The 13,406-nt window shown below is 37.3% G+C and overlaps 1 protein-coding gene across 4 annotated transcripts in view; it reads right to left on the bottom strand.

Moving 5' to 3' along the window:
• SYNCRIP (synaptotagmin binding cytoplasmic RNA interacting protein) overlaps window positions 1–13,406 on the bottom strand; it is a 29,860-nt gene that overhangs the window by 8,262 nt on the left and 8,192 nt on the right. For all 4 annotated transcript variants that reach the window (XM_046674672.1, XM_046674675.1, XM_046674673.1 and 1 more), the window contains 4 exons: window positions 5,996–6,131; window positions 4,808–5,013; window positions 2,512–2,661; window positions 2,071–2,192 (listed from right to left, as the gene is read on the bottom strand). In XM_046674672.1, the coding sequence (XP_046530628.1) occupies window positions 2,071–2,192; window positions 2,512–2,661; window positions 4,808–5,013; window positions 5,996–6,131 (614 nt within the window). The remainder of the gene's footprint in view (window positions 1–2,070; window positions 2,193–2,511; window positions 2,662–4,807; window positions 5,014–5,995; window positions 6,132–13,406) is intronic.

Below are 13,406 nucleotides of genomic sequence, written 5' to 3'. Positions count from 1 at the left end.
GATTGTGTTTATTCATTATTTATTTTATGTAATCTGTCATTTTATACTCAATTGATAAAGGCCCAGCTTTTCCCTGTTCCAACTGACATACAAAAAACTGCTACTCTCATTCACTGGTTCTGAGACCACTTTCTTGTGCTGTGTTGACTGCCTTAATAATTGACAAATCATCTTTTTCTGTCTCTAAATAATACAATGACAAGAGCATGCAGTCATGCATTGATTCTCTACTAAGGATAATTATACCCCCCGAGGAACATTTGGTAACATCCATAGACATTTTTAGCTGCCATAACGTGGGGTGGGGTGGGGTGTGTGCTACTGACATCTAACGGAAAGAGGCCAGGAATGCTGCTAAACATCCTATAATGCACAGGACAGCCGCCATAACAAAAAATCAATCAGCATAAAATGTCAATGATTGCACAGAAATTGAGAAACCCTGGAAAAGTGGATAAGAGTGAAAACCCTGGGACCAGACTGCCTTGGTTCAAATCCAACTCCACTACTTACTAGCTGGGTGACTGACCTTGGGCAAGTTGACCTCTGTGCCTCAGTTTCCTCATCTCAAACTGGGGAATAGAGTACTCAACTCACAGGGACGCAATGAGGAGTAAGTAGGAATGTGTGCTGTAGTTTGTTAAAATTAAAAAAAAAAAAAACAATCAGTGAATGACTGCAGCAAGTTAAAGTGTAACCATCATATGCAGTCATCCCTTCTGGCCTGTTCTCCTTTTCAAGTATCAACAGATACACTGACATTCCCCACCTTCTATTTAGTATCACCCTCCATCTACCAAGTCATAACTGTAACTGCTCTAATCACATATCTAATATAATCTCCTACACTTACATTCTGCCACTACATTAATAAACGATAACCAATTAACTGTCTTCTGAAATAGATATTCAAGTCATTTTCATATACTTTCATATACATATATACTGCATAGAGTATACCCAGAGGTTTGAGATATAGAGAATCAGCTCCCCCTTCACAACCCAGCTCTTTGCAGTTTTTCTTTTATACTACCACTAAGCCTATAAAGCACATTTCTTTAGTCCTAGAACAAGTACAGATCATTTGGATAATCAGAATACAAGACATCTTACATAATTTAATTTGATCCCCATTTAAAACTGAAGAAACTGAGGCTCAGAACTTGCCAACCTGCCTAACTGCATAGCCAACTGCAAAAACTACAACTTGATTACTTCCCTGATTATGAAATAATGTATATTAAGTAGAAGTTCCCCTCCCTTCTTTTGCATCCCTCATAGGACAATGGACAGAAAACTGGCCTGAGATATACTTAAATTCAGTGATTACTGTTCTTGCATCAAATAGCAATTACCCCTCCTCTTCCTCCTTGGAAATTTACTACCAATCAATTTTTTAAAATTACAAACTTCACTCTTATCCAGCTACAAGTTTCCTTCACTGTCTTAATGAGTAGTTATTTTTTTATAGATGATCTTAAAAGATCCAATTAATAATGCAACGCATTATACACATTTGTTTTGTTATCTCAATACTATGTTATTTGCCTATTTTATTAACTACACTCTCATTTCATTTTTCAAAACTCATGCATAGTACATGAAATCTTTGGGGTGCAACAGAAACTAAGTATTGGTCAAGAAGCCTATTCCTGGTACAAATGAAGCTGAGTTTACTACAATTTGAGATTTAATATTTTCTACCTCTGAGGAAAAAAAAAACTCTCCACCTTTTAACCAAACATGTAAGACTTTGGGACAGCTAACATTTAAAACACATATTTAGGAGCACATTCTGTAATCCAGAGTAGAAAATATCCTAGCTGATTTTCATTTATTATACAAAATTCCAGTTATTTAGAATTATTATTATTTTCACAAGTATAGTTAATAGCAAGAGTTCAATAAACATTTCTTGAGATTCTTGGCAGTGCTCTATGACTCAAAGCTTTCAACTTAAATCATCTTTAAAAGGTAAAGGTATGTTATGGATTTACTTCACAGGTTTGAGCAACAGCTGTTAATCACCAGTTAATCCACCAAGGTTAACACTTAACAACTTTCACTTACATTTGATTCTTTGCTGCTTGCCTCTGAGCTTTTCTTTCTTTCCTTTTCTGATCTGGTGGCTTAGCGAAAACAATTTCAATATTTTCTCCCTCCAAGTCTTTGCCATTCATTTCTTCCATAGCCTTAAAAAAATGAGTTACTGATCAATAAATAGGTTTTCAGAACAATTAGGATTCATTTAAATTTAAAAAACCATTTATCATTAATGTTGGAAAGATGAGATAAAATAAAATTTAGATTTTCTTTAAAGATTCACCTCTTCAACTAATAATCTTTTGACTTAGTTTAATGAGTTATGCAATTTCCTAATGCCAGTAAAGCTTAACTTGAGTAGATCATATGACCTCTGAGTTTCCTTCAATTTTTTAAAACATTCTGACTCTGTGATAACTACAAATCATTCTAATTTAAATGCCTATAATAATTTCCCCAGTTATTTACCTTGACAGCACCATCTCGTTCATCAAAATGAATGAAAGCATAATCTTTTAGTTTCTTCACTCGTTCCAGTTTCCCAAACTGACTAAATGCCTTTTCTAAAATTTCTTCTGTTACAGTATTGGCAAGGTTGCGTACAAACAGCACTTTTACCTGAAATTTAAGAAAAACAGAAACTCCCTGTATATTTCCAAAGGGTTCCATTTCCAAGACGTCACCATCCTACCCTACAAAGTTAACTTTAGTCATAACTCACTGGAAGAATATCATAATTATAAAACATAGACTGTTTTCAATTCATTTGGGTAAATGCCAAGGAATGTGATTGCTGGATCTAATGGACAAAAAAACCTGAACAGACATCTCACCAAACATATAGAGGGCAAATAAGCATATGAAGAGATTCTCAACATCCTATGTCATTAGGGAATTGCAAATTAAAACAACAGTGAGATAGCACTAGACATCTATTAGAATGGCCAAAATCCAAACCACTTACCACCAGCAAATGCTGGTGGGAATGAAAAACGGTACAGTCACTCTGGAGAACAGTTTGGCAGATTCCTACAAAACTAAACATACTTTTACCATACAATCCAGCAATCACTCCTTGGTATTTACCCAAACAAGCTGAAAACAGGTCCAAAACAGGTCCACACAAAAACCTGCATATGGACATTTAAAACAGCTTTATTCACAATTGCCAAAACTTAGAAGAAACCAAGATGTCCTTCCGTAAGCGAATGGATAAATAAACTGTGGTACATCCAATTATTATTCAGTGCTAAAAAGAAATGAGTTATCAAGCCATGAAAAGACATAGAAGAACCTTAAATGCATACAATTAAGTAAAAGAATATAATCTTAAAAGGCTATATATAGTATGAATCCAACTATATGACATTCGGGAAAAAGTAAAACTATAGAGACAGTAAAAAGATCAACAATTGCCAAAGGCTAAAGGGGAAGGAAGCTTGAATAGGTGGATCATGAAGGATTCTCGCGGGAGTCAAACTATTCTGGATGATACTATAACTATTCTGGATGATACTATAACGGTGAATACATGTCTTACATTTGTCAAACCCACAGAATGTACAACACCAAGAGTGAATCCTAATGTAAACTATGTTCCTTGAGTTATAATAATGTGTCAATGTGGGTTCACTGATTGCAACAAATGAACCACTCTGATGCAGATGCTGATGGCGGGCAAGTCTGTGCATGTGTGTGGGCAAAGGGTATGTCAGACCTCTGTACTTTCTGCTTAAAAGGAAAAAGGCCTTATGCTTAGGTAGTTTTTAGTAAATTAGGAATTATTTTGCAATCAAAATGGAGATGGTTATTTCCTTAAAATGTGAATACTTAGCCCTCTGAGATAACTGCTGAACGCTTAATGAAAGTGATCAAAACTAATTAGGACCTGCTTTTGAAATCTTAAAGAGGGGAGGGAGCATTCAAAATCCTGGTAAGTTAAATTCTTTCAATCCTGAAAGCTCCTCAAAATACAATTACAAAATCTGACCTTTTGGCTAAGAAATATCATCACTTCCTCCTGAAATACCTGAAATAACATCCAAAGTTCTTAAAGTGCTAACCCAATGAGAGCTTAACAGGCCAAAGGAAAAAAGAATCCTAAGTATCTTCTGTCCTCAAGACCACTTACTCGATGTTCTGGCATGTCACATTCCTCTCTTGATTTAAGTGAACGAGTTCTATCTGCTAGCCTACAACCATTAAGGGGGATTCTTAAAAGACAAAGGGTAGAATAACTTAACTGCAAACTGCACTAGTGAGTAAAGTGTTGACTCAAGAGATGTTTGTTCTCATAGGATGTCTCAACTGACTGCTGAAGCAGGATACCTAATAATAGCTAAACCTTGTAACTGCAGCAGCTTTGCTGAAGCCAATACAGTTCACTATTTTTAGGAGTAGGACTTTTAACACAAAAATCATGTAAGCTAATAGCGCCATTCTCAAAAACCAAAACAGTTGCTCTTAGAACCCACACAAAGATGAAAGTGAACCATCTCCACAGCAGGTAGGCTAACTACTTCATAATGAGTATGATAACTTCACATTAGGGCTAAGTATCCATGAATAAATTTCTATATTCACTCTCCAAGCATACAGTATTATTTCTGGTATGTGACCTTAACAAGGAACACTTCTCGCGCTTTCAAAAATATGGTTTAAAAAGGTACACAATTCATTCTCTAAGTTCTTTCTTTCCCTTCTCTTAAGCCTTCCCCTTCTCCCACCAACCCCTCAAAAAAATTTTTGACTTGACTGTCATTACCTTTGCCATAACCTCTGGATCGGGATCTTCTATAGGATCAGCCCATTCAACAGTTCCAACATTTCCCCAGACCTTGACTTTACCGCTCATTAACCTACGCCTTGCCTGGGCAGCTGTTTTGTGATCTTCATATTCAAGGAAACAAAAGCCTCTGTTCTTTTTCTTGTCATCTGGTTGGTGGTATAAAATGACGTCTGTAAGACCCTCTGAAAGTAAGCAACCATTCCAAGGAAATTAGATAAAATAAGCAAGGACAATTAGATCAAAGGACTTATTTTTCTAACATAATACTTGAATAGCAAAATGAAAAATAACCTCATCTTTACAGGGGACTCTCAAAAAAAGTGGTCCAGGTGATTTACATAATCCACACTTTCCAAGTGTCCCCAACACAGAAATCTCAATGAAAAGAAAAGGTATTCTTTTTAATTAGACCTAAGGCTTATTCTGCTTTTATTAATTAAATGACAGAGACGCATAAAATCTATACATAAATGTTTTAGGAAAATGGCAGTATAGGTCAGACATGGTTAGACATTTTTATTATTCAAGTAAACACTAAAATTATTTTTAATCGTACTTTTATGGCCTCAGTTATCAACAGCTTTACTTCAAATGAAATAGAATATATTGGTATTACATTAAGTGAAGTTCAAATGTTCCTGGAGATTGATAACAGGCTGGTAATTTGCTAAACATTCTAACAGACAATATTTTCTAACAAAAGCATCCTGAACTTATAAAAAACACTTTACATGAGGGAACTGTAACATATTGACAACATATAATCTCTGCTTATAACAAGAGTACTTATTATTTCTATAATTTGGGAAATCACATCATTACATATCAAACAATCCTACTAAGAACGTCAAGCAGCACCTAGAAATACATAAAAACACACAAAGAAACACAACCTTCCAAAGCAGGGGCAGCCCAGCAACGGTTCTGCAGACTGAGTTGAAACCCCAGCTGCATTCCTTACTTACTAGATAACATTCAGAAAGTTATTTCCCAAAACCTTCTGTGCCTGTTTTTCCTTATCTGAAAACGGGAGTTACCTATCTCAAATGGTTGGAGCAAGAATACAAGTCAAACATAGCGTTTAAAACAGTGCTTGACACACAGAAGTATGCAATTACCTTCAGTATTAAAAGTTGCACCTCCTTCCGAATAAACCCAACTTACCTGTTACTTTGCTAAATTCTTCAAGAATCTGTTCCTTGGTTTTACTCTTAGGAATAGAGCCCACAAAAAGCCTATTGTTGGCAACTGAGATGCAGACACCAATGTGTTTTCCAGAACGAATTTCATGATTATTATACTGAAAGGGGAAAAAGTGCACCATATTTTTAAAATATTCATAATATCCTACTATAAGTGCTTACTTATTATATAAAGATATGCAAACCTCATATACAAAAACAAAATTTTTTAGCAAATTACAATTTCAACACTATGTTTATCCAGTATTTTTATCCTTTAAAAAATAGTTACCATAAAGCACTGTAAAAGGAAATTCTAAGTTGAGACAGATAAGACTACTGACAAAACACACTAAAGTTTATGAATTATATTAATACAAAAATTTGTCAAGTCCTGGAAACTGAGGAAACTTGATAAATTAGGAATCAGGTCCATAGCAGCTTAAATCCAAAACAGCTGATTCCACAATACCTTACTTAATTTCTGCTTAAATTCATCCTGCCAACCAGTTATCCTCATGTAAAGGAAACTGATTCAAATACCAGCAAGCTTTCTGTGTTACTGTTATTCAGCACCTAAATCTGTTTTCCCAACCCCCCCTTCCCTCTCGTAAAAAGTGGCAATAAGGAATTTTCAGCTTCAAATACTTAAGTCTAAAAGGAGAGAACCTTGTTACTGTGAATCCGACCCTGTTTTTCCCCATTTCATTTTCATCAATCCTACAATAAAGTTGGAGAAAGACAAGTAGACCGTTTATGGTGAAAGCAGAAAAGCCAACTATAAAACTACAGTAAAAAGTAAACTTAGTCTTCAAGTAACCACATCTCATAGAAGGGTGAGATATTAGAGGCAAAACTCAATCTGTCAAAATAACAAATCTAAACATTACTTACAAAGCTTATCAAGCAATCTGGAAAAGTGGATTAATATATTACACAGTTAAAACCACCTAAAAATTTCATGTTACTAATAACGGTGGCAGCAGCAGCAATAATTATTGATTAATTCCCCCCATACTTGGCCTCAAAATTTATTTTGTATATTCACACAAGTGGAGCTATACAAACTAAAAAATCAACATGAGTTCCCATATAATTTATAGACCAGCCTTATGGAAAAAGTAAAACCATTCCTCTCCCTAATATTTCCATTCTGGCACAAAAGGTACATCAGGCTTAAGACAAGAAAACACAGTTAAGTCAGAAAATCAATTCCTCCCTGTCCCTTTCTCCATCTCCAGACATTCAAAATTAAACAGAGTTCAAACGTCCTTCCTCCAGCTCAGACCAGTTTTATACTTTCTAACCCACTGACTCAGTTCATGCTAGTGAAGTCTCTGGTCATCATGATGCCACGATAATCTCTGTTCTATACATCTACGCCAGAGACATTTTTTTTTTTTTTACACGATCAGTATTTTTGCCTGTTGAAAACAAATCTCTCAATGGCTCCCCAACACCAAAAAAAATAAAGTTCAAATACTTGGACATTATATAAGTCTGTCCTAAAATTTCTACTACTTCCCCTTTCTCTCCACAATACTATAACTTAGCAATTTGCATCACTTCTCAAACCGTTTTTTTTTTTTTTTTTTTTTTTTTTGAGGAAGATTAGCCCTGAGCTAACTACTGCCAGTCCTCCTCTTTTTGCTGAGGAAGCCTGGCCCTGAGCTAACATCCGTGCCCATCTTCCTTTATTTTATATGTGGGACGCCTACCACAGCATGGCGTGCCAAGCAGTGCCATGTCCGCACCCGGGATCCAAACCAGCAAACCCTGGGCCACTGAGAAGCAAAACGTGCAAACTTCGCTGCACCACCGGGCCAGCCGCTCAAATCATTTTTGTACTAAGCCTCTGATTAAAATGATTTCCCCAAAACTTCCACCATCCAAACTCCTTTATAGATTTGAGCTTGACCATCAAATACTCTGCAATCCCTAAATCCTATAAAAGTCAACAAAAACCCCCTCTCTATGGTAACAAAGACCTACAGTTGTCAACAGGAGTGAGTTTGCCCCTAAGGGGACAGTTGACAATATCTAAAGACGACAATATCTAAAGACAATTTTGGTTGTCAGTGGGGTGGGGTGATAGGACAGGACGACGGGGACTGACGGGGACTGACGACACGACGACATGTTGTGCTGCTGGTATTTAGTGGGTAGGCAGAGGCCAGAGATGTTACGAAACATAACAAAATTCACAAGATACTCCAGCATAACAAAGAATTATCAGGTCTAAAATATCAATATCACTGAGGTTGAGAGATCCTGCCACCAACTTTTTTTTCTCATAGCATTTATATAATCTATTTAGATCAAAACCCTCTTAAAGTAGAAAGATACAAGTTACTTGCAAACAGTAAAGCTATGGTTGAATCCATCACTGCATGAGATTATGGACAAGTAGACTACAATGCCCTATTTCCCAACTAAGTCAACCTAAGAACACAAATTGCTTTAAGACATGTACATTCCCTAGATTCTTATAATCTACAATCAAACAACCGGCCTTAGTGACACATCAATGGTCACATTTAAAATATCACAAAAAGAACACAAGGAAATACCAGGTGTTTAAAGAGAGAAATAGGAATTATTTTGAAGGTGACAGAATGGTATAATTTCCCCTTCTTTTTCCCCAAATGTTCTAAGAGCAGGAGCTACTTACTATAAGAAAATATCTTAAGTCCTAAAAAAAACCTGTAAGAAAAATTAGAATTCTTGGTTATACCACTTCCATCAACATTAAGAGTGCTGCTTCAAAGTAGTAATGATGTTTCCACTATTATCTACAGAAGAAAAATTTCTTCCCTTCTAACCCATCGTCGGCCCTGCTATGGTTAATCACTGCAGGGTAGGCAGAAGGTATTTAGGATGGCTGTGGTCTCTGAACAATGTAAATGACGTGAAAATTTAGTAGCATTTATAAACTGTAACTTCACCCATTTTTTTTAATTAAAAAAAAAAAAAAAAACCCTAGAAACAATGATATCTAACCCATAGAAAGTAAACTGGCTCTCCAATGAAAGTCATTAAAGGAGCCGAGGAGACCTTCTGGCCATATTGTCCAAATAAAGCAAAAGTAGTACCTAGAAAAAAACATTTCTTGAAGCAATGTCCCATCTACAGATTAAACACACATTTCTATATGCATATTTGAACTGCTTAATTTTTCTCCCTCTTTAATATTTTTAAAGACCTATCTATCACCTTAAATTAAAGAATAAACTTGCATCCCAGCAGGTGGGTAACTGTGATTTACATGGTAGAAGAGCATTACAAAAACAACTGTTCTGAACTCTAGCAGAGATTCTAATGTAATGCTGCCAAACTAACTCTCAAGAGTTAGCATATCAGGACACCATGACAGCATCAAAAGGAATAAAAATCGTGAAATCTTTCCAAATCTAGCATAGTGGACACTGACATCTGGAGGTTTTAGAATCTAGCTTTCAGATCCAGTACCACAATGAGGTGATCAAATAAAATAAAGACAAACTCTGAACATTAATCAATGCAGTTTCAGCACTTCACAACACCAGGAGTTATACAGTCTGGAACATTCTTGTCATCTAAGCCCAAAATCTCAAGTCATTTTTTCCTTCCCTCACAGCCAGTCACCAAATGCCCGGAAATTTAGCAATCTCAGATTTGGAATCCGATCAGAAGTGGTTGTTCAGTCTTTACTCTTTTATAGCAGCAAAGCCACTATCTCCCAAGCCTGTCCACTTTATTCTTAAACATTTCTTAATTAGTTGAGTCTTCTTTACATTGAGCCAAAATCTACTTCCCTAAAAATTCTACAATAAATCTATTTCCTCCCCTAAATAACAGTACTTCATATACCCACACACAATACTCATGACTCAATTGCTCCCTATGCTTGGCTAACCATTCTGTCACTGATGCTGGCAAACTAAAATGCCTCCGGAAGTGTCACCAAATAATAACATCCATAACACAGTATTGTAGATGCAAAGTGTGGAGTCTAGAATAGCTGGAGACTATTAGTAATCTTCCACTTCTAGACACCATGCCTCTACAACATGTAGTCCATGATTACCTTAGCTTATTTGGCAACCACACCACACTGCTGACTCACACGACAGTTCACTTGTGAAATTAGCTGTGTATAGTACTTGACTTTTGTCCCCCCCAATTCCATCTTGCTGGTGTGAGCTATCTGTCCCAGGCTATCAAAATCTTTTCAGATCCTAATTTTGTCATCCAGAGCATTTATCACTGCATGCAGATTTAAGTCACTAAACATTTCAAGGGCAGTCCAACTATGCCCTCATTTCAATCACTGATGAAAATTGGAATGGAACCTATAGCACACCACCACCGCCTATCATTTCTCCCTTCAAAATGTTTAACGTCTCCTTTCTATTGCTGCCACCCTCCAGGCCTTTGTTCTCTTCATCCAAACATCCTTCATTATTCTGCCATTTACATCACTGAACCCACACCAAGGCTCAAAACTTTAATGCAGCTTAGCCCAGCAGTCATGACCACTAGCTTCTGGGCACTGACTTTATCCAAGTTTTATCTCCTACTTCCTTCCACAAAAACACTGCTTCAGCTAGATTCACGTGGTTCCTTTACAAGGTCCTGCTCAAACCTCTTCATCATAAAGCCTTCTTTAACAACCCCAAGCCAAAGCAATCTATCCCTTCATTCCTCTATGACCCTTCAAACCATCTACCTTAATTGTAGTTAGCCTCTCACCTCCTACAAACTCTGAAGTCAAGAATTGAGTCAAACTACTACCTTGTACACAGCAGTAAAAGTTTTCGTGTTAAGCACACTAAAGATCTGCTAAGTTGCTACTAAAATAATTTGTGGACCTATCTTATCAGCTCATTTACCAGAATGGTTGTACACGTTACATGAATGTACACAACCACTTCAGTGAATAAAACCATCAGTGGCTATTAAAATCATAGCCACTGATGGCTTTATTACAAGTAGTGGTATAAAATCATAACTCTCAATGTGCAAATAGAGATCAACTATTCCAGTGTTTATAACATGGGCACTATTAGCATTTTCAGCAGGATACTTCCATTATTTAGGACTCTAAAGGGCACTGCAGCACCAGTGGCCCTGGGCTCCAATTCTAGCAGCACATCACAAAAGACATACATATACTTGCCTGCCCTCTCTCCTGGTCTTTGTGACAATGCCAAACACTACACATACAGTCATGCATCACTTAACAATGGGTATACGTTCTGAGAAATGTGTCGTTAGGCAATTTCTTTGTTGTGTGAACATCAAAGCATACTTACATGAACCTAGATGATACAGCCTACTACAGACCTAGGTATGGGACCACCATATGTGGGGTCCCACGTTGACCAAAACATCATTATGCACACATGACTATACTTCCAAATATCCCCCAGAGGTTGAGGGGATATGCATCACCTCCCATTAATCTAGGCTAATCCCTTTAACTGAAGGTAGCACAGAAGAAATAATTGCAAATGGAAGCTAGAAAACCTTTATTTTTTTTAAAAGATTTTATTTTTCCTTCTCCCCAACGCCCCCCAAGTACATAGTTGATATTTTTAGTTGTGGGTCCTTCTCAGTGTGGCATGTGGGACACTGCCTCAGCATGGCCTGATGAATGGTGCCATGTCCGCACCCAGGATCTGAACCAGCAAAACCCTGGGACGCTACACGAACTTAACCACTCGGCCACAGGGCCAGCGCCTAGAAAACCTTTAAATAGCAAAATGGCCCATAGCTAATGGAGGAATGTTACAAATTCTCGTCGTGACTAATGAATTAGATGGCACTGGTCACCCAGTCAGGTTATTTATCCAGCACCTACTATATAGTGACACTGTTCTAAACACCGAGGATACGGGAAAAAAGAGCTTATGTTTTGATAGGGAGAGAGAAGCTAATAATTTACAAGGTCAAGAAATAAATTTAAGCACATCTAAGCATTGTTTTTATCGTGTTCAGGACACTGTCATGAGGCAACTGGGTGGTAAGCTGCTCAAAGTCAGGAAGAGCTTTCTTTCTAAGAAGACCTGATGGATAAGAAGGCAGCAGCTGTGATAACTGGGAGATGTGTCAGAAAGCAGAAAAGCAGAAGGCGGCCTTGAGAAGGAAATGGTCACAGCTTACGTGTAAGACAAAAAAGGCAAAGCATGGATGGAGGGGTAATAAGAAGAAGAGTAAGAGAGATACACAGAAACTTGATCAGACAGGGCCTCGTTTGGAAGCCATTATTAGAGTTTTCAAGCTTGGGAATGTTGTAATCTAATCTATGCTCTGAATGGTAAAACTGTAAAGGGACAACAGAAAGCAGTGAGACTAGCTAGATGGATTCTTCAAATGGTACCTTAGACTAGAGTGGTAGCAGTAAAGATGGTAAAAAGTGATTAGATGCCAAAAATGTTGGCAGGCAGTAGAGACAGGACTTACTCGCTGAGCTCCTTTTAACACTACCTAAAACACTACATAATTTAAAGAATCAGGCTACCTGGTGACACAACTTGCACTGCTGGTTTAAATTATGTCTAGATAACAATAGGCACTGGAGCTAAACAAACCTGGTATCAAACTAAAACTGTCTGGCCTTGGGCAAGTTACCCAGACTATTTACTCTTCTGCAGAATGAAGATAATTCTACATACCTTGAAGAATGGGTTGAGATAGTATTTAAAGGTAATAACGTAGCACCTAGCTCAGCTCCTGTGCCTTAACAAGCACTCAAGTGGTAGTAGCTATTATTCACCTTTTCACAAATTTAGATCTTGCTTCTCTAGCTAGATTATCATCATTTAGGGATGAATTTTTCTATTCCCCAAAATACAAGGCAGATGTTGGCTGAAAATAGGGTCATTTAAGAAATCCACAGTTGTTTCTAACTGCATGCCTCTTCTTCAGCTGTTAATATCAATTAACCCATTTTTATAAGTAATTCAGGTGCAAACGTAAAATCTACAATAGTTTTTTTTTTCCTTTTCTGCTTTTTCTCCCCAAATCCCCCCCAGTACACAGTTGTATATCTTAATTGTGGGCTCTTCTAGTTGTGGCATGTGGGACACCGCCTTAACATGGCCTGACGAGCAGTGCCATGTCCGCGCCCAGGATCCAAACCAGTGAAGCCCTGGGCTGCCAAAGCAGAGCGCACAAACTTAACCACTCAGCCACGGGGCCGGCCCCTCTAGAATATTTTTTAATCTAGGGAGAAAAATCACTGCTAAATCATATCAAAAAATAAGGCTGAACACATAAACTATCGATCTAAAGTGTGCCTCAAGACACTCAAACCACAGGAAAGCAAGAAGATGGTGCTTCAATCTTGGCTTATCCATAAATAACACAAAAGAGGCCTTTTTCTCAACATTTGATTATCTACAATTAGAATG

Source organism: Equus quagga, chromosome 11 (genome assembly GCF_021613505.1).
Source record: "Equus quagga isolate Etosha38 chromosome 11, UCLA_HA_Equagga_1.0, whole genome shotgun sequence".
Taxonomy (NCBI): domain Eukaryota; kingdom Metazoa; phylum Chordata; class Mammalia; order Perissodactyla; family Equidae; genus Equus; species Equus quagga.
Note: the sequence above shows the minus strand (reverse complement) of the source record. Positions and strands in the feature narration are given on the sequence as shown.